Source organism: Salmo salar, chromosome ssa08, assembly GCF_905237065.1.
Source record: "Salmo salar chromosome ssa08, Ssal_v3.1, whole genome shotgun sequence".
Classification (NCBI taxonomy): Eukaryota; Metazoa; Chordata; class Actinopteri; order Salmoniformes; family Salmonidae; genus Salmo; species Salmo salar.
In genome coordinates, this window is record NC_059449.1 from 26131894 (window position 1) to 26155551 (window position 23658).

The 23658-nt window shown below is 43.1% G+C and overlaps 1 protein-coding gene and 1 non-coding gene across 2 annotated transcripts in view; both read right to left on the reverse strand.

Annotated features, from left to right (window-relative positions):
• Positions 1–23658, reverse strand: part of htt (huntingtin) — a 118730-nt gene that overhangs the window by 36082 nt on the left and 58990 nt on the right. The window contains 11 exon segments of the mRNA XM_045723076.1: positions 153–314; positions 1239–1317; positions 1659–1882; positions 2588–2665; positions 5760–5870; positions 6146–6273; positions 6527–6653; positions 6896–7098; positions 11011–11168; positions 11435–11580; positions 11805–11925. Of these exon segments, the coding sequence (XP_045579032.1) occupies positions 153–314; positions 1239–1317; positions 1659–1882; positions 2588–2665; positions 5760–5870; positions 6146–6273; positions 6527–6653; positions 6896–7098; positions 11011–11168; positions 11435–11580; positions 11805–11925 (1537 nt within the window).
• LOC123744324 (small Cajal body-specific RNA 14) lies at positions 2108–2237 on the reverse strand. Its single transcript, XR_006770902.1, has one exon.

Below are 23658 nucleotides of genomic sequence, written 5' to 3' on the forward strand. Positions count from 1 at the left end.
CTTCCACTAATTGGTGGAAACCTTCAACACATCAGATCTGTTTCATAGCTAATCTGATTGGTCAATAGACCAATTAGTGAGAAAAAAAAAGATCACAATTCGTCTGCTTGTGTAAACGCAGTGTGTGTGTGTGTGTATGTGTGTATTCTCACCTGGTCTGAGTCCAGCAGACAGTAGTTGACTCGTAGCTGTACTAGCTGTGCCAGCAGGTCTAGGACCTGTCTCTGCAGCGCCACAGAGGTGGAAGTGGTGTACTGTTTCAGAGCCTTGATCACCAGAGGTTCAAACAGACGGATGTGGTTGTGGATCGCATTCTGGAGGACAAATCAGTCAATCAATGGATCGATAAGGAACCCTTGAGGTGAGGCGATAACAACAACATATTACTATGAAAAATCCATGGAATAAATGACAGTTGCACTTCTCTCCAATTTAAGTAAACTGTACTGCCACCTGCTGGTAATGAGTTATCTAACCGCTCTCTGAGTCACCATGAGTTATCTAACCGCTCTTAGAGTCACCATGAGTTATCTAACCACTCTGAGTCACCATGAGTTATCTAACCACTCTGAGTCACCATGAGTTATCTAACCGCTCTTAGAGTCACCATGAGTTATCTAACCGCTCTTAGAGTCACCATGAGTTATCTAACCACTCTGAGTCCCCATGAGTTATCTAACCGCTCTTAGAGTCACCATGAGTTATCTAACCACTCTTAGACTCACCATGAGTTATCTAACCACTCTTAGAGTCACCATGAGTTATCTAACCACTCTTAGAGTCACCATGAGTTATCTAACCACTCTGAGTCACCATGAGTTATCTAACCGCTCTTAGAGTCACCATGAGTTATCTAACCGCTCTCAGAGTCACCATGAGTTATCTAACCACTCTGAGTCACCATGAGTTATCTAACCACTCTTAGAGTCACCATGAGTTATCTAACCGCTCTCAGAGTCCCCATGAGTTATCTAACCGCTCTTAGAGTCACCATGAGTTATCTAACCACTCTTAGAGTCACCATGAGTTATCTATCCACTCTCAGAGTCACCATGAGTTATCTAATGGCTCTTAGTCACCATGAGTTATCTAACCACTCTCAGAGTCACCATGAGTTATCTAACCACTCTTAGAGTCACCATGGCAAGTCAACCATATGCTTCACATTGTAATATGAGTCATGTATTAGAGCTGTACCGTGTGTGTGTGTGTGTGTGTGTGTGTGTGTGTGTGTGTACCTTGTCTCCTCTCTGTTTGGTCACGTTGGTGATACTGGATCTCAGCTGGTTGGACACCTTCTGCATTACATCAAACCACCTGATGGGGACAGATACAAGGAGGGTAGAGAGTGTGTGTATATAAGCCTGGTGTGTGTGTGTGTGTGTGTGTATAGAAGCCTGGTGTGTGTGTGTGGTTGTCTGTATATAAGCCTGGTGTGTGTGTGTGTGTGTGTGTGTGTGTGTGTGTGTGTGTGTGTGTGTATATAAGCCTGGTGTATGTGTGTGGTTGTGTGTATATAAGCCTGGTGTATGTGTGTGGTTGTGTGTATATAAGCCTGGTGTGCGTGTGTGGTTGTGTATATATAAGCCTGGTGTGTGTGTGTGTGTGTGTGTGGTTGTGTATATAAGCCTGGTGTGTGTGTGGTTGTGTGTACCCACCCTGACGCGTCCTGCTCCTGCTCAGCCTGGACCATGTTCCTGAGGCTGGCGTCGGCCAGGGCCTGGGTGAAGTGGGTGTAGGGAGCCATGAAGCAGTAGTGATAGAGGCCAGGTCTCAGGCTGGACGAGCCCAGACGGAGAGCCTTCCCCTGGGATCGACTAGGACCGCCCTGGGCCCCCTCGTACTGGGAGGCTAGGTTGGTACCAAACAACGTCTTCAATAACTGGCGGGAGAGACGACAGGGGGGATGGTCGAAATGGGGTCGAAAAACTTCCCCAGAATTCCCTGGGTTTTTCCAGAAACACGATTTGCAGATTCCCAGAAATGGGAAGGAATAATCAGGACATTTTGGGAATGTTAACAACATTTTTCAACCCCTAGGATGACAGGATATTAAAATCACACACACACAAAGTGTCTTCAGACACGCTCTTCTGAACGTTAGTGTTTTGTATGGAACCATCGCACAGGGAGTCCGATATCTCTCAGTCCCTGTCGGCAGGTACCAGTCTCACTCTGTGGTGAGTCTTAGAGACTACAGTACACTGACCAGTACAGTAGTCATTACACTGACCACCACACACACACACACACACACACACACACACACACACACACACACACACACACACCGTACAGTACACTGACCAGTACAGTAGTCATTACACTGACCACCACACACACACACACACACACACACACACATACACAGTACAGTACAGACCTGTTGAACACATTACACTGACCACCACACACACACACCGTACAGTACAGACCTGTTGAACACATTACACTGACCACCACACACACACACCGTACAGTACAGACCTGTTGAACACATTACACTGACCACCACACACACACCGTACAGTACAGACCTGTTGAACACATTACACTGACCACCACACACACACCGTACAGTACAGACCTGTTGAACACAGACAGTGGCCATCAGAGGTTCTCTGGAGAAGCAGAGTTTCAGGTAGCTGAGGATCTCTTCCACACACTGATGGATCAGACAACAGTAATCAATACATCATTATACTACAACTATTAACTAATCAATACATCATTATACTACAACTACTAACTAATCAATACCTCATTATACTACAACTACCAACTAATCAATACCTCATTATACTACAACTACTAACTAATCAATACCTCATTATACTACAACTACCAACTAATCAATACCTCATTATACTACAACTACCAACTAATCAATACCTCATTATACTACAACTACTATCTAATCAATACCTCATTATACTACAACTACCAACTAATCAATACCTCATTATACTACAACTACTATCTAATCAATACCTCATTATACTACAACTACCAACTAATCAATACATCATTATACTACAACTACGAACTAACACATATCTAATCAATACGTCATTATACTAAGACTACTAACTAATCAATACATCATTATACTACAACTACTAACTAATCAATACATCATTATACTACAACTACGAACTAACACATATCTAATCAATACGTCATTATACTACAACTACTAACTAATCAATACATCATTATACTACAACTACTATCTAATCAATACCTCATTATACTACAACTACTATCTAATCAATACATCATTATACTACAACTACTATCTAATCAATACATCATTATACTACAACTACTATCTAATCAATACCTCATTATACTACAACTATTGACTAATCAATACCTCATTATACTACAACTATTATCTAATCAATACCTCATTATACTACAACTACTATCTAATCAATACCTCATTATACTACAACTACCAACTAATCAATACATCATTATACTACAACTATGAACTAATCAATACCTCATTATACTACAACTACCAACTAATCAATACATCATTATACTACAACTATGAACTAATCAATACCTCATTATACTACAACTATGAACTAATCAATACCTCATTATACTACAACTATTGACTAATCAATACCTCATTATACTACAACTACTATCTAATCAATACCTCATTATACTACAACTACCAACTAATCAATACCTCATTATACTACAACTACCAACTAATCAATACCTCATTATACTACAACTACAGTCTAATCAATACCTCATTATACTACAACTACAGTCTAATCAATACCTCATTATACTACAACTACTATCTAATCAATACATCATTATACTACAACTACCAACTAATCAATACATCATTATACTACAACTATGAACTAATCAATACCTCATTATACTACAACTACCAACTAATCAATACATCATTATACTACAACTATGAACTAATCAATACCTCATTATACTACAACTATGAACTAATCAATACCTCATTATACTACAACTATTGACTAATCAATACCTCATTATACTACAACTACTATCTAATCAATACCTCATTATACTACAACTACCAACTAATCAATACCTCATTATACTACAACTACCAACTAATCAATACCTCATTATACTACAACTACAGTCTAATCAATACCTCATTATACTACAACTACAGTCTAATCAATACCTCATTATACTACAACTACTATCTAATCAATACATCATTATACTACAACTACTATCTAATCAATACGTCATTATACTACAACTACTATCTAATCAATACGTCATTATACTACAACTACTAACTAATCAATACCTCATTATACTACAACTACCAACTAATCAATACCTCATTATACTACAACTACCAACTAATCAATACCTCATTATACTAAAACTACCAACTAATCAATACCTCATTATACTACAACTATTAACTAATCAATACTTCATTATACTACAACTACCAACTAATCAATACATCATTATACTACAACTACGAAATAACACATATCTAATCAATACCTCATTATACTACAACTACTATCTAATCAATACATCATTATACTACAACTACTATCTAATCAATACATCATTATACTACAACTACTATCTAATCAATACATCATTATACTACAACTACTAACTAATCAATACATCATTATACTACAACTACTATCTAATCAATACCTCATTATACTACAACTATTGACTAATCAATACCTCATTATACTACAACTACCAACTAATCAATACCTCATTATACTACAACTATTAACTAATCAATACCTCATTATACTACAACTACCAACTAATCAATACATCATTATACTACAACTACCAACTAATCAATACATCATTATACTACAACTACCAACTAATCAATACCTCATTATACTACAACTACTAACTAATCAATACCTCATTATACTACAACTACTAACTAATCAATACCTCATTATACTACAACTACCAACTAATCAATACCTCATTATACTACAACTACAATCTAATCAATACCTCATTATACTACAACTACTATCTAATCAATACCTCATTATACTACAACTACTATCTAATCAATACCTCATTGTACTACAACTACTAACTAATCAATACATCATTATACTACAACTATGAACTAACTAGTATCTAATATATTAATTATTATATAATTAATAATAGTTATGCTTTCATACATCAGATTCTGGCATCGAAGCCCCTTTATCTACTTCCCCAGTCAGATGAACTTGTGGACACCATTTTTATGTCTCCGTGTCCAGTATGAAGGAAGTTAGATGTTGTTGTGCGAGCCAATGCTAACTAGCGCTAGCGCAATGACTGGAGGTCTACAGGTACAGTAGCAATGCTTAAATGCCAGAATCTCGCAGTATCCCCTTAAGCTTATCAATATGAAAGGTGTTTTAACACGTTTATTAACACGAATAAGAGTGTTATAACTTGTTTATGAACATGAATAAGAGTGTTCTAACACGTCTATTAAGATGAATAAGAGTGTTAACATGTTTATTAACATGAATAAGTGTTCCAACACGTTTATGAACATGAATAAGTGTGTTATCTCGTCTATGAACATGAATAAGAGTGTTATAACTCATTTATGAACATGAATAAGAGTGTTAACTCGTTTATGAACATGAATAAGAGTGTTATAACTCGTTTATGAACATGAATAAGAGTGTTATAACACATTTCTAAAGGTGTATTATGGTCGCTCTGACCTTTCCGATGTCGTGTAGCGTGGCCATCTCTAGCAGCTGAGACAGAACGTCCAGCGCAGAACGCAGGAACCCTCCAAACTTCTCATTGGTGCTGTGGAGGTCTAACGTCACCTAGGAAACACACAACAAACATCAACAAGTACCACAACAACAAAAACATTGACAAGTACATAAGAAAACAAGTGTAGTAAGTGAACAATTGCAGTTGTAAGAAGTTTCAGAAGTCATGTCGGCCATTTTACACATCAAAACATCCAGGTTGACTATTCTGATATTTCAGTGATTCAGAAAAGATTAACTCCAAAACATTTGAATGTGGCAAAGTAGTTGATGACTAGGAGTGTGTGTGTGTGTGTGTGTGTGTGTGTGTGTGTGTGTGTGTGTACCTTATAGTTGGTGTGTGTAGCTTTGAGGACGTCGTACAGTTTGAGGTAGGTAGGTAGATGATAGAAGCTTCCCAGGGTTGTGGACTTGTTGACGTTAGCGGTGGACCCGGCGCTGTCCGCTGGCCTGCCTGCTCACAAAGGTCAGAAAGAAAAAGGCAAAAGGTCATGAAGAGAGGGATCTTTGTAAATTGAAGCGCTGGGTATGTATCCTTCACACCATTTTGCTGTTTGAAACCTTCGTACCTTTGACTGAAATCGTTCATTAATGAAGGACTAAGAAACGGACTGAAGTTAAAAAGAATCCATTGTTTCTATGAAGTTAAAGTCAGTGTGTACATGTTTCCTACAGAGCAAAATAAGTCAGGAAGTGGACTACTGTACCAGTGTTGGTCTCGCTGCCTTTCTTAGGGCTCATGGGAGTGGTGCTTGGCTCTGCTACCTCCTTCTCCTTGCCTTTCCTTCTGATGGGGCTGAGAGAGGGAGCGTTGGCTAGGGACGGCAGGGTGGCCTGGGGGACAGAGAGGACAACACTGAGAGAGGGAGCGGTGGCTAGGGAGGGCAGGGTGGCCTGCGGGACAGAGAGGACAACACTGAGAGAGGGAGCGGTGGCTAGGGAGGGCAGGGTGGCCTGCGGGACAGAGAGGACAACACTGAAAGAGGGAGCGTTGGCTAGGGAGGTCAGGGTGGCCTGGGGGACAGATTATCCCTTTGCATCTCTGATTTACACATTGTTTAGACACACACACCCACCTTGACGGCGGGTCCGGGCGGAGTGTCGTCCAGTACGTGGGCACAGATGTTGAGTATCTTGAGGATGTGAGAGAAGAGTTGTTCCACCAGGACCACCAGGGGGCGCTCCCCCACCGCTGCCCAGGGCTCCTCTGTCTTACTGGGGACTGGCCCTCCCTCCTCCTCCCCAGCCCAGGGACTACACATACACTTTGGAGCCGCCGCTGGAGAGAACGTTACAGCTTGGTGTCATGTTGGGTATTACGACAGCTGAATGTTGTAACTGTGGTATTGTGGTATTTGATTAGGATCCCCATTATCTGTTTCTATATCAGCAGCTTCTCTTCCTGGGGTTCATTAGGATCATTATCTGTTTCTATAGCAGCAGCTTCTCTTCCTGGGGTTTATTAGGATCATTATCTGTTTCTAAAGCAGTAGCTTCTCTTCCTGGGGTTTATTAGGATCATTATCTGTTTCTATAGCAGCAGCTTCTCTTCCTGGGGTTTATTAGGATCATTATCTGTTTCTATAGCAGCAGCTTCTCTTCCTGGGGTTTATTAGGACCCCCATTATCTGTTTCTATATCAGCAGCTTCTCTTCCTGGGGTTTATTAGGATCATTATCTGTTTCTATAGCAGCAGCTTCTCTTCCTGGGGTTTATTAGGATCATTATCTGTTTCTATAGCAGCAGCTTCTCTTCCTGGGGTTTATTAGGATCCCCATTATCTGTTTCTATAGCAGCAGCTTCTCTTCCTGGGGTTTATTAGGATCATTATCTGTTTCTATAGCAGCAGCTTCTCTTCCTGGGGTTTATTAGGATCCCCATTATCTGTTTCTAAAGCAGCAGCTTCTCTTCCTGGGGTTTATTAGGATCATTATCTGTTTCTATGCAGTAGCTTCTCTTCCTGGGGTTTATTAGGATCATTATCTGTTTCTATATGAGCAGCTTCTCTTCCTGGGGTTTATTAGGATCATTATCTGTTTCTATATCAGCAGCTTCTCTTCCTGGGGTTTATTAGGATCCCCATTATCTGTTTCTATAGCAGCAGCTTCTCTTCCTGGGGTTTATTATGATCATTATCTGTTTCTAAAGCAGCAGCTTCTCTTCCTGGGGTTTATTAGGATCATTATCTGTTTCTAAAGCAGCAGCTTCTCTTCCTGGGGTTTATTAGGATCATTATCTGTTTCTATAGCAGCAGCTTCTCTTCCTGGGGTTTATTAGGATCATTATCTGTTTCTATAGCAGCAGCTTCTCTTCCTGGGGTTTATTAGGATCATTATCTGTTTCTATAGCAGCAGCTTCTCTTCCTGGGGTTTATTAGGATCATTATCTGTTTCTATAGCAGCAGCTTCTCTTCCTGGGGTTTATTAGGATCATTATCTGTTTCTATAGCAGCAGCTTCTCTTCCTGGGGTTTATTAGGATCATTATCTGTTTCTATAGCAGCAGCTTCTCTTCCTGGGGTTTATTAGGATCATTATCTGTTTCTATAGCAGCAGCTTCTCTTCCTGGGGTTTATTATGATCATTATCTGTTTCTATAGCAGCAGCTTCTCTTCCTGGGGTTTATTAGGATCCCCATTATCTGTTTCTATAGCAGCAGCTTCTCTTCCTGGGGTTTATTAGGATCCCCATTATCTGTTTCTATAGCAGCAGCTTCTCTTCCTGGGGTTTATTAGGATCCCCATTATCTGTTTCTATAGCAGCAGCTTCTCTTCCTGGGGTTTATTAGGATCCCCATTATCTGTTTCTATAGCAGCAGCTTCTCTTCCTGGGGTTTATTAGGATCCCCATTATCTGTTTCTATATCAGCAGCTTCTCTTCCTGGGGTTTATTATGATCATTATCTGTTTCTAAAGCAGTAGCTTCTCTTCCTGGGGTTTATTAGGATCATTATCTGTTTCTATAGCAGCAGCTTCTCTTCCTGGGGTTTATTAGGATCATTATCTGTTTCTATAGCAGCAGCTTCTCTTCCTGGGGTTTATTATGATCATTATCTGTTTCTATAGCAGCAGATACTCTTCCTGAGGTTACACACAAAACATGAACCATGACATAATACAGGACATCAATAGACAAGAACAGAACTACATACATTTTAGATATACATGTTACATGGGCTACACGTACAGTCAGGTTACCAGGTTCCCGGACACCGCTGTGTTTATGTTGTAATTATGTCGTAATAACGTTGTGCTAACGTTCGACAGGTTTGTTAAGGTGTGCTTAACGTTCTGTAAAGAGTGTACCAATTGTTGTACTAAGGTTTTATAAAGGCTGCAACAACGCGGGACAGGTAAACACTATAATATCAAGCAGGTGTATGCAGGTTTATCCAGGTGTGTTAACATTCTGTAAACATTATAAAACATCAAGCAGGTGTATACAGGTTTATCCAGGTGTGTTAACATTCTGTAAACACCTTAAAACCTCTTAGGGCTAGGGGGCAGTATTTTCACGGCCGGATGAAAAACGTACCCAATTTAAACAGGTTACTACTCTGTCCCGGAAACTAGAATATGCATATTATTAGTAGATTTGGATAGAAAACACTCTGACGTTTCTAAAACTGTTTGAATGGTCTCTGTGAGTATAACAGAACTCATATGGCAGACAAAAACCTGAGAAAAAGTCAAACAGGAAGTGGGAATTCTGGTGCTTGTAGTCCTTTCAAGTGATTGCTGTATACAGTGACTTAGGGTACATTTTGCACTTCCTAAAGCTTCCACTAGATGTCAGCAGTCTTTAGAACGGTGTTTGAGGATTCTACAGTGAATTTGAAGGGAATAACAGCCCAAGGAAGTAGGTGTCCCATTATAAGGCATGGGCTCAGTCACGCGCAAGGACTTGGGAGCGAGCTGAGTTCATATTCACTCCTAAAGAGAACGGATAGGTCTGGTTGGAATTTTATTCAAGGTATATGATAAAAACAACCTAAAGATTGATTCTATACATCGTTTGACATGTTTCTACAAACTGTAGTATAACTTTTTTGACTTTTCGTCTGGACTAAATAAGCACGCGCGTAGTGGATTTGGATAGTGAACCTAACGCGCAACAAAATGGATTATTTGGAAATAAATATGAACTTTATCGAACATTTATTGTGGAGCTGGGGTACCTGGGAGTGCCTTCTGATGAAGATAATCAAAGGTAAGTGAATATTTATAATGTCATTTCTTAGTTTTATTGACTCCAAGATGGTGGGTTTCTGTTTGCTTGTTGTTGGTGTCTTCTGGGCTGTACTCAGATTATTGCAAATTGTGCTTTCGCCGTGAACCTTTCTTGAAATCTGACAAAGCGATTACATTTAGGAGAAGTGTATCTATAATTCTGTGCATAACACTTCTATATTGATCAATGTTTACGATGAGAATTGACGTACTATGTGCGCTCATTGTGCTCATTCACCGGGAGGTTTGGAGGGAAAACATTTCTCAACATTACGCGCCAATGTAAAATGCTGTTTTTGGATATAAATATGAACTTGATTGAACAAAACATACATGTATTGTGTAACATAATGTCCTAGGAGTGTCATCTGATGAAGATCGTCAAAGGTTAGTGCTTCATTTAGCTGTGTTTTGGGTTTTTGTGATGCATCAAGTTGCTTGGAAAATGGCTGTGTGGTGTTTCTTGTGAAGTTTATGTCCTAACATAATCTAATTTTATGCTTTCGCTGTAAAGCCTTTTTGAAATCGGACAATGTGGTTAGATTAACGAGAAGTTTATCTTTAAAATGGTGTAAAATAGTTGATTGTTTGAGAAAATGGAATTATGAGATTTTTAGCTGTTTTAAATTTGGCGCTCTGATTTTCCACTGGCTGTTGTCAAAATCAATCCCGTTAACGGGATGAGAACGGGAAGGGGTCACCAACAGGTTAATAACATCAAGCAGGTGTGTCCAGGTGTATCCAGGTGTGTTAACATTCTGTAAACATTCTAATAACCTCAAGCAGGTGTATCCAGGTGTATCCAGGTGTGTTAACATTCTGTAAACATTCTAATAACATCAAGCAGGTGTATCCAGGTGTATACAGGTGTGTTAACATTCTGTAAACATTCTAATAACATCAAGCAGGTGTATCCAGGTGTATCCAGGTGTTGTGTCCAGGTGTGTTGTGTCCAGGTACGTACCAGCGAGCAGGTTCCCGGCCAGCAGCAGAGCATCTTGGTGAGCAGAGAGGTCCAGAGGGAACCAGGCAGAGGACAGTAGAGATAACACCATGTTAGCCATCCCTACTGTTAGAGTCCTTTTCCCTTCCTCCAATGGGCCTGAGCCGGGCTGGGAGAGGCTGGGAGAGAGAGAGAAATATTAAATACAAACTCCAAACTGAGGGGTGAGTGCGTGTGTGTACCTGTGTGAGCGTGTGCGTGTGTGTGTGTACCTGTGTGAGCGTGTGTGTGTGTACCTGTGTGAGCGTGTGTGTGTGTACCTGTGTGAGCGTGTGTGTGTACCTGTGTGAGCGTGTGTGTACGTGTGTGAGCGTGTGTGTACCTGTGTGTGTGTGTACCTGTGTGTGTGTGTACCTGTGTGTGTGTGTGTGTGTGTGTGTGTTACCTGTGTGAGCGTGCCCGGGAGCGGTTGAGGTTGGATCGGTTGGGGTGTGTGACGGTGGAGCTGACGTAACCACAGTGCCAGCCCGTACTCCAGGTGCATGCTGGGAAGGTGGTGGTCAGAAGATGCAGCGCCTCACAGCAGCCAAACTACACAGGAAGGAAAAAAAGACAGATTGATAATTCCATGAATGACCTGCAGAGAAGGAGACGTTTCCTAAATGAGACAATGAGGTATGTTGGGCTGGAGGGATGGACGTCTGGCCTGCGGAGGAGGAGGACACCAAGGACACTCACAGTGAGGGCCCTAGACATGGAGGTGTGTGTGTGTGTGTGTGTGTGTGTGTGTGTGTGTGTGTGTGTGTGTTACTCACAGTGAGGGCCCTTGACGTAGAGGAGGTGAGAGCGTGGGACACAGCAGAGACGACTCTTGACAAGTTATTCTCCACAGTGACGTCTGACACTCCCTGAGACAGGTTATAACCACGATACGTCCTGACATAGAGAGAAAGAGAGATGCAGGATGGATTGGAAAGGTCCCGCTGGCCATCTCCTCTGATGTCAGAGTCTGCTTTGAGAGAGCCAGAGCTCAGAATAAGGGAATGAATTTGTGAACGCTCTGATCTCTGTTGTTATACCAGGAGTCAGTCAAAAGACTGAACTAAAGTGTTGCTGATGACACAATTAAAGTCATTAACCCTGGAGATGAACACCCTCTACCAGCTCTACCAGGACCTGGAGATGAGGTCTGTTAGGACCAGTCTAATGTTCTGGAGATGAACACCCTCTACCAGCTCTACCAGGACCTGGAGATGAGGTCTGTTAGGACCAGTCTAATGTTCAGGAGATGAACACCCTCTACCAGCTCTACCAGGACCTGGAGATGAGGTCTGTTAGGACCAGTCTAATGTTCTGGAGATGAACACCCTCTACCAGCTCTACCAGGACCTGGAGATGAGGTCTGTTAGGACCAGTCTAATGTTCTGGAGATGAACACCCTCTACCAGCTCTACCAGGACCTGGAGATGAGGTCTGTTAGGACCAGTCTAATGTTCTGGAGATGAACACCCTCTACCAGCTCTACCAGGACCTGGAGATGAGGTCTGTTAGGACCAGTCTAATGTTCAGGAGATGAACACCCTCTACCAGCTCTACCAGGACCTGGAGATGAGGTCTGTTAGGACCAGTCTAATGTTCAGGAGATGAACACCCTCTACCAGCTCTACCAGGACCTGGAGATGAGGTCTGTTAGGACCAGTCTAATGTTCAGGAGATGAACACCCTCTACCAGCTCTACCAGGACCTGGAGATGAGGTCTGTTAGGACCAGTCTAATGTTCTGGAGATGAACACCCTCTACCAGCTCTACCAGGACCTGGAGATGAGGTCTGTTAGGACCAGTCTAATGTTCTGGAGATGAACACCCTCTACCAGCTCTACCAGGACCTGGAGATGAGGTCTGTTAGGACCAGTCTAATGTTCAGGAGATGAACACCCTCTACCAGCTCTACCAGGACCTGGAGATGAGGTCTGTTAGGACCAGTCTAATGTTCTGGAGATGAACACCCTCTACCAGCTCTACCAGGACCTGGAGATGAGGTCTGTTAGGACCAGTCTAATGTTCAGGAGATGAACACCCTCTACCAGCTCTACCAGGACCTGGAGATGAGGTCTGTTAGGACCAGTCTAATGTTCTGGAGATGAACACCCTCTACCAGCTCTACCAGGACCTGGAGATGAGGTCTGTTAGGACCAGTCTAATGTTCTGGAGATGAACACCCTCTACCAGCTCTACCAGGACCTGGAGATGAGGTCTGTTAGGACCAGTCTAATGTTCTGGAGATGAACACCCTCTACCAGCTCTACCAGGACCTGGAGATGAGGTCTGTTAGGACCAGTCTAATGTTCAGGAGATGAACACCCTCTACCAGCTCTACCAGGACCTGGAGATGAGGTCTGTTAGGACCAGTCTAATGTTCTGGAGATGAACACCCTCTACCAGCTCTACCAGGACCTGGAGATGAGGTCTGTTAGGACCAGTCTAATGTTCAGGAGATGAACACCCTCTACCAGCTCTACCAGGACCTGGAGATGAGGTCTGTTAGGACCAGTCTAATGTTCAGGAGATGAACACCCTCTACCAGCTCTACCAGGACCTGGAGATGAGGTCTGTTAGGACCAGTCTAATGTTCAGGAGATGAACACCCTCTACCAGCTCTACCGGGACCTGGAGATGAGGTCTGTTAGGACCCGTCTAATGTTCAGGAGATGAACACCCTCTACCAGCTCTACCGGGACCTGGAGATGAGGTCTGTTAGGACCAGTCTAATGTTCTGGAGATGAACACCCTCTACCAGCTCTACCGGGACCTGGAGATGAGGTCTGTTAGGACCAGTCTAATGTTCTGGAGATGAACACCCTCTACCAGCTCTACCAGGACCTGGAGATGAGGTCTGTTAGGACCAGTCTAATGTTCAGGAGATGAACACCCTCTACCAGCTCTACCAGGACCTGGAGATGAGGTCTGTTAGGACCAGTCTAATGTTCTGGAGATGAACACCCTCTACCAGGACCTGGAGATGAGGTCTGTTAGGACCAGTCTAATGTTCTGGAGATGAACACCCTCTACCAGCTCTACCAGGACCTGGAGATGAGGTCTGTTAGGACCAGTCTAATGTTCAGGAGATGAACACCCTCTACCAGCTCTACCAGGACCTGGAGATGAGGTCTGTTAGGACCAGTCTAATGTTCTGGAGATGAACACCCTCTACCAGCTCTACCAGGACCTGGAGATGAGGTCTGTTAGGACCAGTCTAATGTTCTGGAGATGAACACCCTCTACCAGCTCTACCAGGACCTGGAGATGAGGTCTGTTAGGACCAGTCTAATGTTCTGGAGATGAACACCCTCTACCAGCTCTACCAGGACCTGGAGATGAGGTCTGTTAGGACCAGTCTAATGTTCTGGAGATGAACACCCTCTACCAGCTCTACCAGGACCTGGAGATGAGGTCTGTTAGGACCAGTCTAATGTTCAGGAGATGAACACCCTCTACCAGCTCTACCAGGACCTGGAGATGAGGTCTGTTAGGACCAGTCTAATGTTCAGGAGATGAACACCCTCTACCAGCTCTACCAGGACCTGGAGATGAGGTCTGTTAGGACCAGTCTAATGTTCAGGAGATGAACACCCTCTACCAGCTCTACCAGGACCTGGAGATGAGGTCTGTTAGGACCAGTCTAATGTTCTGGAGATGAACACCCTCTACCAGCTCTACCAGGACCTGGAGATGAGGTCTGTTAGGACCAGTCTAATGTTCAGGAGATGAACACCCTCTACCAGCTCTACCAGGACCTGGAGATGAGGTCTGTTAGGACCAGTCTAATGTTCTGGAGATGAACACCCTCTACCAGCTCTACCAGGACCTGGAGATGAGGTCTGTTAGGACCAGTCTAATGTTCTGGAGATGAACACCCTCTACCAGCTCTACCAGGACCTGGAGATGAGGTCTGTTAGGACCAGTCTAATGTTCTGGAGATGAACACCCTCTACCAGCTCTACCAGGACCTGGAGATGAGGTCTGTTAGGACCAGTCTAATGTTCAGGAGATGAACACCCTCTACCAGCTCTACCAGGACCTGGAGATGAGGTCTGTTAGGACCAGTCTAATGTTCTGGAGATGAACACCCTCTACCAGCTCTACCAGGACCTGGAGATGAGGTCTGTTAGGACCAGTCTAATGTTCTGGAGATGAACACCCTCTACCAGCTCTACCAGGACCTGGAGATGAGGTCTGTTAGGACCAGTCTAATGTTCTGGAGATGAACACCCTCTACCAGCTCTACCAGGACCTGGAGATGAGGTCTGTGAGGACCAGTCTAATGTTCTGGAGATGAACACCCTCTACCAGCTCTACCAGGACCTGGAGATGAGGTCTGTTAGGACCAGTCTAATGTTCAGGAGATGAACACCCTCTACCAGCTCTACCAGGACCTGGAGATGAGGTCTGTTAGGACCAGTCTAATGTTCTGGAGATGAACACCCTCTACCAGCTCTACCAGGACCTGGAGATGAGGTCTGTTAGGACCAGTCTAATGTTCAGGAGATGAACACCCTCTACCAGCTCTACCAGGACCTGGAGATGAGGTCTGTTAGGACCAGTCTAATGTTCTGGAGATGAACACCCTCTACCAGCTCTACCAGGACCTGGAGATGAGGTCTGTTAGGACCAGTCTAATGTTCTGGAGATGAACACCCTCTACCAGCTCTACCAGGACCTGGAGATGAGGTCTGTTAGGACCAGTCTAATGTTCAGGAGATGAACACCCTCTACCAGCTCTACCAGGACCTGGAGATGAGGTCTGTTAGGACCAGTCTAATGTTCTGGAGATGAACACCCTCTACCAGCTCTACCAGGACCTGGAGATGAGGTCTGTTAGGACCAGTCTAATGTTCTGGAGATGAACACCCTCTACCAGCTCTACCAGGACCTGGAGATGAGGTCTGTTAGGACCAGTCTAATGTTCTGGAGATGAACACCCTCTACCAGCTCTACCAGGACCTGGAGATGAGGTCTGTTAGGACCAGTCTAATGTTCAGGAGATGAACACCCTCTACCAGCTCTACCAGGACCTGGAGATGAGGTCTGTTAGGACCAGTCTAATGTTCAGGAGATGAACACCCTCTACCAGCTCTACCAGGACCTGGAGATGAGGTCTGTTAGGACCAGTCTAATGTTCTGGAGATGAACACCCTCTACCAGCTCTACCAGGACCTGGAGATGAGGTCTGTTAGGACCAGTCTAATGTTCAGGAGATGAACACCCTCTACCAGCTCTACCAGGACCTGGAGATGAGGTCTGTTAGGACCAGTCTAATGTTCTGGAGATGAACACCCTCTACCAGCTCTACCAGGACCTGGAGATGAGGTCTGTTAGGACCAGTCTAATGTTCAGGAGATGAACACCCTCTACCAGCTCTACCAGGACCTGGAGATGAGGTCTGTTAGGACCAGTCTAATGTTCTGGAGATGAACACCCTCTACCAGCTCTACCAGGACCTGGAGATGAGGTCTGTTAGGACCAGTCTAATGTTCTGGAGATGAACACCCTCTACCAGCTCTACCAGGACCTGGAGATGAGGTCTGTTAGGACCAGTCTAATGTTCAGGAGATGAACACCCTCTACCAGCTCTACCAGGACCTGGAGATGAGGTCTGTTAGGACCAGTCTAATGTTCTGGAGATGAACACCCTCTACCAGCTCTACCAGGACCTGGAGATGAGGTCTGTTAGGACCAGTCTAATGTTCTGGAGATGAACACCCTCTACCAGCTCTACCAGGACCTGGAGATGAGGTCTGTTAGGACCAGTCTAATGTTCTGGAGATGAACACCCTCTACCAGCTCTACCAGGACCTGGAGATGAGGTCTGTTAGGACCAGTCTAATGTTCTGGAGATGAACACCCTCTACCAGCTCTACCAGGACCTGGAGATGAGGTCTGTTAGGACCAGTCTAATGTTCAGGAGATGAACACCCTCTACCAGCTCTACCAGGACCTGGAGATGAGGTCTGTTAGGACCAGTCTAATGTTCAGGAGATGAACACCCTCTACCAGCTCTACCAGGACCTGGAGATGAGGTCTGTTAGAACCAGTCTAATGTTCTGGAGATGAACACCCTCTACCAGCTCTACCAGGACCTGGAGATGAGGTCTGTTAGGACCAGTCTAATGTTCAGGAGATGAACACCCTCTACCAGCTCTACCAGGACCTGGAGATGAGGTCTGTTAGGACCAGTCTAATGTTCTGGAGATGAACACCCTCTACCAGCTCTACCAGGACCTGGAGATGAGGTCTGTTAGGACCAGTCTAATGTTCAGGAGATGAACACCCTCTACCAGCTCTACCAGGACCTGGAGATGAGGTCTGTTAGGACCAGTCTAATGTTCTGGAGATGAACACCCTCTACCAGCTCTACCAGGACCTGGAGATGAGGTCTGTTAGGACCAGTCTAATGTTCTGGAGATGAACACCCTCTACCAGCTCTACCAGGACCTGGAGATGAGGTCTGTTAGGACCAGTCTAATGTTCAGGAGATGAACACCCTCTACCAGCTCTACCAGGACCTGGAGATGAGGTCTGTTAGGACCAGTCTAATGTTCTGGAGATGAACACCCTCTACCAGCTCTACCAGGACCTGGAGATGAGGTCTGTTAGGACCAGTCTAATGTTCAGGAGATGAACACCCTCTACCAGCTCTACCAGGACCTGGAGATGAGGTCTGTTAGGACCAGTCTAATGTTCAGGAGATGAACACCCTCTACCAGCTCTACCAGGACCTGGAGATGAGGTCTGTTAGGACCAGTCTAATGTTCAGGAGATGAACACCCTCTACCAGCTCTACCAGGACCTGGAGATGAGGTCTGTTAGGACCAGTCTAATGTTCTGGAGATGAACACCCTCTACCAGCTCTACCAGGACCTGGAGATGAGGTCTGTTAGGACCAGTCTAATGTTCTGGAGATGAACACCCTCTACCAGCTCTACCAGGACCTGGAGATGAGGTCTGTTAGGACCAGTCTAATGTTCAGGAGATGAACACCCTCTACCAGCTCTACCAGGACCTGGAGATGAGGTCTGTTAGGACCAGTCTAATGTTCAGGAGATGAACACCCTCTACCAGCTCTACCAGGACCTGGAGATGAGGTCTGTTAGGACCAGTCTAATGTTCTGGAGATGAACACCCTCTACCAGCTCTACCAGGACCTGGAGATGAGGTCTGTTAGGACCAGTCTAATGTTCTGGAGATGAACACCCTCTACCAGCTCTACCAGGACCTGGAGATGAGGTCTGTTAGGACCAGTCTAATGTTCAGGAGATGAACACCCTCTACCAGCTCTACCAGGACCTGGAGATGAGGTCTGTTAGGACCAGTCTAATGTTCTGGAGATGAACACCCTCTACCAGCTCTACCAGGACCTGGAGATGAGGTCTGTTAGGACCAGTCTAATGTTCAGGAGATGAACACCCTCTACCAGCTCTACCAGGACCTGGAGATGAGGTCTGTTAGGACCAGTCTAATGTTCAGGAGATGAACACCCTCTACCAGCTCTACCAGGACCTGGAGATGAGGTCTGTTAGGACCAGTCTAATGTTCAGGAGATGAACACCCTCTACCAGCTCTACCAGGACCTGGAGATGAGGTCTGTTAGGACCAGTCTAATGTTCTGGAGATGAACACCCTCTACCAGCTCTACCAGGACCTGGAGATGAGGTCTGTTAGGACCAGTCTAATGTTCTGGAGATGAACACCCTCTACCAGCTCTACCAGGACCTGGAGATGAGGTCTGTTAGGACCAGTCTAATGTTCAGGAGATGAACACCCTCTACCAGCTCTACCAGGACCTGGAGATGAGGTCTGTTAGGACCAGTCTAATGTTCAGGAGATGAACACCCTCTACCAGCTCTACCAGGACCTGGAGATGAGGTCTGTTAGGACCAGTCTAATGTTCTGGAGATGAACACCCTCTACCAGCTCTACCAGGACCTGGAGATGAGGTCTGTTAGGACCAGTCTAATGTTCAGGAGATGAACACCCTCTACCAGCTCTACCAGGACCTGGAGATGAGGTCTGTTAGGACCAGTCTAATGTTCAGGAGATGAACACCCTCTACCAGCTCTACCAGGACCTGGAGATGAGGTCTGTTAGGACCAGTCTAATGTTCTGGAGATGAACACCCTCTACCAGCTCTACCAGGACCTGGAGATGAGGTCTGTTAGGACCAGTCTAATGTTCAGGAGATGAACACCCTCTACCAGCTCTACCAGGACCTGGAGATGAGGTCTGTTAGGACCAGTCTAATGTTCAGGAGATGAACACCCTCTACCAGCTCTACCAGGACCTGGAGATGAGGTCTGTTAGGACCAGTCTAATGTTCTGGAGATGAACACCCTCTACCAGCTCTACCAGGACCTGGAGATGAGGTCTGTTAGGACCAGTCTAATGTTCAGGAGTGAGATGTTCTCTCATCTGTGTCTGGAACCAGCCAGTTAGCATGACGCTCAGATCAACCCTACTCCTCAGACAGAGACCAGACAGAACTCTCTGAATTTACAAACAGCCCAGAGTGTTCTCTTGACACTGATGGTAGAAACAGTAAAGTGTATATATACCTGGTGATGGTAGAGACAGTAAAGTGTATATATATATATACCTGGTGATGGTAGAGACAGTAAAGTGTATATATACCTGGTGATGGTAGAGACAGTAAAGTGTATATATATATACCTGGTGATGGTAGAGACAGTAAAGTGTATATATACCTGGTGATGGTAGAGACAGTAAAGTGTATATATATATACATACCTGGTGATGGTAGAGACAGTAAAGTGTATATATACCTGGTGATGGTAGAGACAGTAAAGTGTATATATACCTGGTGATGGTAGAGACAGTAAAGTGTATACATACCTGGTGATGGTAGAGACAGTAAAGTGTATATATATATATATATATAACCTGGTGATGGTAGAGACAGTAAAGTGTATATATATATACATACCTGGTGATGGTAGAGACAGTAAAGTGTATATATACCTGGTGATGGTAGAGACAGTAAAGTGTATATATACCTGGTGATGGTAGAGACAGTAAAGTGTATATATATATACATACCTGGTGATGGTAGAGACAGTAAAGTGTATACATACCTGGTGATGGTAGAGACAGTAAAGTGTATATATACCTGGTGATGGTAGAGACAGTAAAGTGTATATATATACATACCTGGTGATGGTAGAGACAGTAAAGTGTATATATACCTGGTGATGGTGGAGACAGTAAAGTGTATATATATATACATACCTGGTGATGGTAGAGACAGTAAAGTGTATATATACCTGGTGATGGTAGAGACAGTAAAGTGTATATATACCTGGTGATGGTAGAGACAGTAAAGTGTATATATACCTGGTGATGGTAGAGACAGTAAAGTGTATACATACCTGGTGATGGTAGAGACAGTAAAGTGTATATATATATATATATATACCTGGTGATGGTAGAGACAGTAAAGTGTATATATATATACATACCTGGTGATGGTAGAGACAGTAAAGTGTATATATACCTGGTGATGGTAGAGACAGTAAAGTGTATATATACCTGGTGATGGTAGAGACAGTAAAGTGTATATATATATACATACCTGGTGATGGTAGAGACAGTAAAGTGTATACATACCTGGTGATGGTAGAGACAGTAAAGTGTATATATACCTGGTGATGGTAGAGACAGTAAAGTGTATATATATACATACCTGGTGATGGTAGAGACAGTAAAGTGTATATATACCTGGTGATGGTGGAGACAGTAAAGTGTATATATATATACATACCTGGTGATGGTGGAGACAGTAAAGTGTATATATACCTGGTGATGGTAGAGACAGTAAAGTGTATATATACCTGGTGATGGTAGAGACAGTAAAGTGTATATATACCTGGTGATGGTAGAGACAGTAAAGTGTATATATATACACATACCTGGTGATGGTAGAGACAGTAAAGTGTATATATACCTGGTGATGGTAGAGACAGTAAAGTGTATATATATATACATACCTGGTGATGGTAGAGACAGTAAAGTGTATATATATATACATACCTGGTGATGGTAGAGACAGTAAAGTGTATACATACCTGGTGATGGTAGAGACAGTAAAGTGTATACATACCTGGTGATGGTAGAGACAGTAAAGTGTATACATACCTGGTGATGGTAGAGACAGTAAAGTGTATATATACCTGGTGATGGTAGAGACAGTAAAGTGTATATATACCTGGTGATGGTAGAGACAGTAAAGTGTATATATACCTGGTGATGGTAGAGACAGTAAAGTGTATATATACCTGGTGATGGTAGAGACAGTAAAGTGTATATATAACCTGGTGATGGTAGAGACAGTAAAGTGTATATATACCTGGTGATGGTAGAGACAGTAAAGTGTATACATACCTGGTGATGGTAGAGACAGTAAAGTGTATATATACCTGGTGATGGTAGAGACAGTAAAGTGTATATATACCTGGTGATGGTAGAGACAGTAAAGTGTATATATACCTGGTGATGGTAGAGACAGTAAAGTGTATATATACCTGGTGATGGTAGAGACAGTAAAGTGTATATATACCTGGTGATGGTAGAGACAGTAAAGTGTATATATACCTGGTGATGGTAGAGACAGTAAAGTGTATATATACCTGGTGATGGTAGAGACAGTAAAGTGTATATATACCTGGTGATGGTAGAGACAGTAAAGTGTATATATACCTGGTGATGGTAGAGACAGTAAAGTGTATATATATATACATACCTGGTGATGGTAGAGACAGTAAAGTGTATATATACCTGGTGATGGTAGAGACAGTAAAGTGTATATATACCTGGTGATGGTAGAGACAGTAAAGTGTATATATACCTGGTGATGGTAGAGACAGTAAAGTGTATATATACCTGGTGATGGTAGAGACAGTAAAGTGTATATATATATACATACCTGGTGATGGTAGAGACAGTAAAGTGTATATATACCTGGTGATGGTAGAGACAGTAAAGTGTATACATACCTGGTGATGGTAGAGACAGTAAAGTGTATATATACCTGGTGATGGTAGAGACAGTAAAGTGTATATATATATATACATACCTGGTGATGGTAGAGACAGTAAAGTGTATATATATATATACATACCTGGTGATGGTAGAGACAGTAAAGTGTATATATACCTGGTGATGGTAGAGACAGTAAAGTGTATATATACCTGGTGATGGTAGAGACAGTAAAGTGTATATATACCTGGTGATGGTAGAGACAGTAAAGTGTATATATACCTGGTGATGGTAGAGACAGTAAAGTGTATATATACCTGGTGATGGTAGAGACAGTAAAGTGTATATATACCTGGTGATGGTAGAGACAGTAAAGTGTATATATATACACATACCTGGTGATGGTAGAGACAGTAAAGTGTATATATATATACCTGGTGATGGTAGAGACAGTAAAGTGTATATATACCTGGTGATGGTAGAGACAGTAAAGTGTATACATACCTGGTGATGGTAGAGACAGTAAAGTGTATATATATATACATACCTGGTGATGGTAGAGACAGTAAAGTGTATATATACCTGGTGATGGTAGAGACAGTAAAGTGTATATATACCTGGTGATGGTAGAGACAGTAAAGTGTATATATATATACATACCTGGTGATGGTAGAGACAGTAAAGTGTATATATACCTGGTGATGGTAGAGACAGTAAAGTGTATATATACCTGGTGATGGTAGAGACAGTAAAGTGTATATATATACATACCTGGTGATGGTAGAGACAGTAAAGTGTATATATACCTGGTGATGGTAGAGACAGTAAAGTGTATATATACCTGGTGATGGTAGAGACAGTAAAGTGTATATATACCTGGTGATGGTAGAGACAGTAAAGTGTATATATACCTGGTGATGGTAGAGACAGTAAAGTGTATATATACCTGGTGATGGTAGAGACAGTAAAGTGTATATATATATACCTGGTGATGGTAGAGACAGTAAAGTGTATATATATATACCTGGTGATGGTAGAGACAGTAAAGTGTATACATACCTGGTGATGGTAGAGACAGTAAAGTGTATATATACCTGGTGATGGTAGAGACAGTAAAGTGTATACATACCTGGTGATGGTAGAGACAGTAAAGTGTATATATACCTAGTGATGGTAGAGACAGTAAAGTGTATACATACCTGGTGATGGTAGAGACAGTAAAGTGTATATATACCTGGTGATGGTAGAGACAGTAAAGTGTATACATACCTGGTGATGGTAGAGACAGTAAAGTGTATATATACCTAGTGATGGTAGAGACAGTAAAGTGTATACATACCTGGTGATGGTAGAGACAGTAAAGTGTATATATACCTGGTGATGGTAGAGACAGTAAAGTGTATATATACCTGGTGATGGTAGAGACAGTAAAGTGTATATATACCTGGTGATGGTAGAGACAGTAAAGTGTATATATACCTGGTGATGGTAGAGACAGTAAAGTGTATATATACCTGGTGATGGTAGAGACAGTAAAGTGTATACATACCTGGTGATGGTAGAGACAGTAAAGTGTATATATACCTGGTGATGGTAGAGACAGTAAAGTGTATACATACCTGG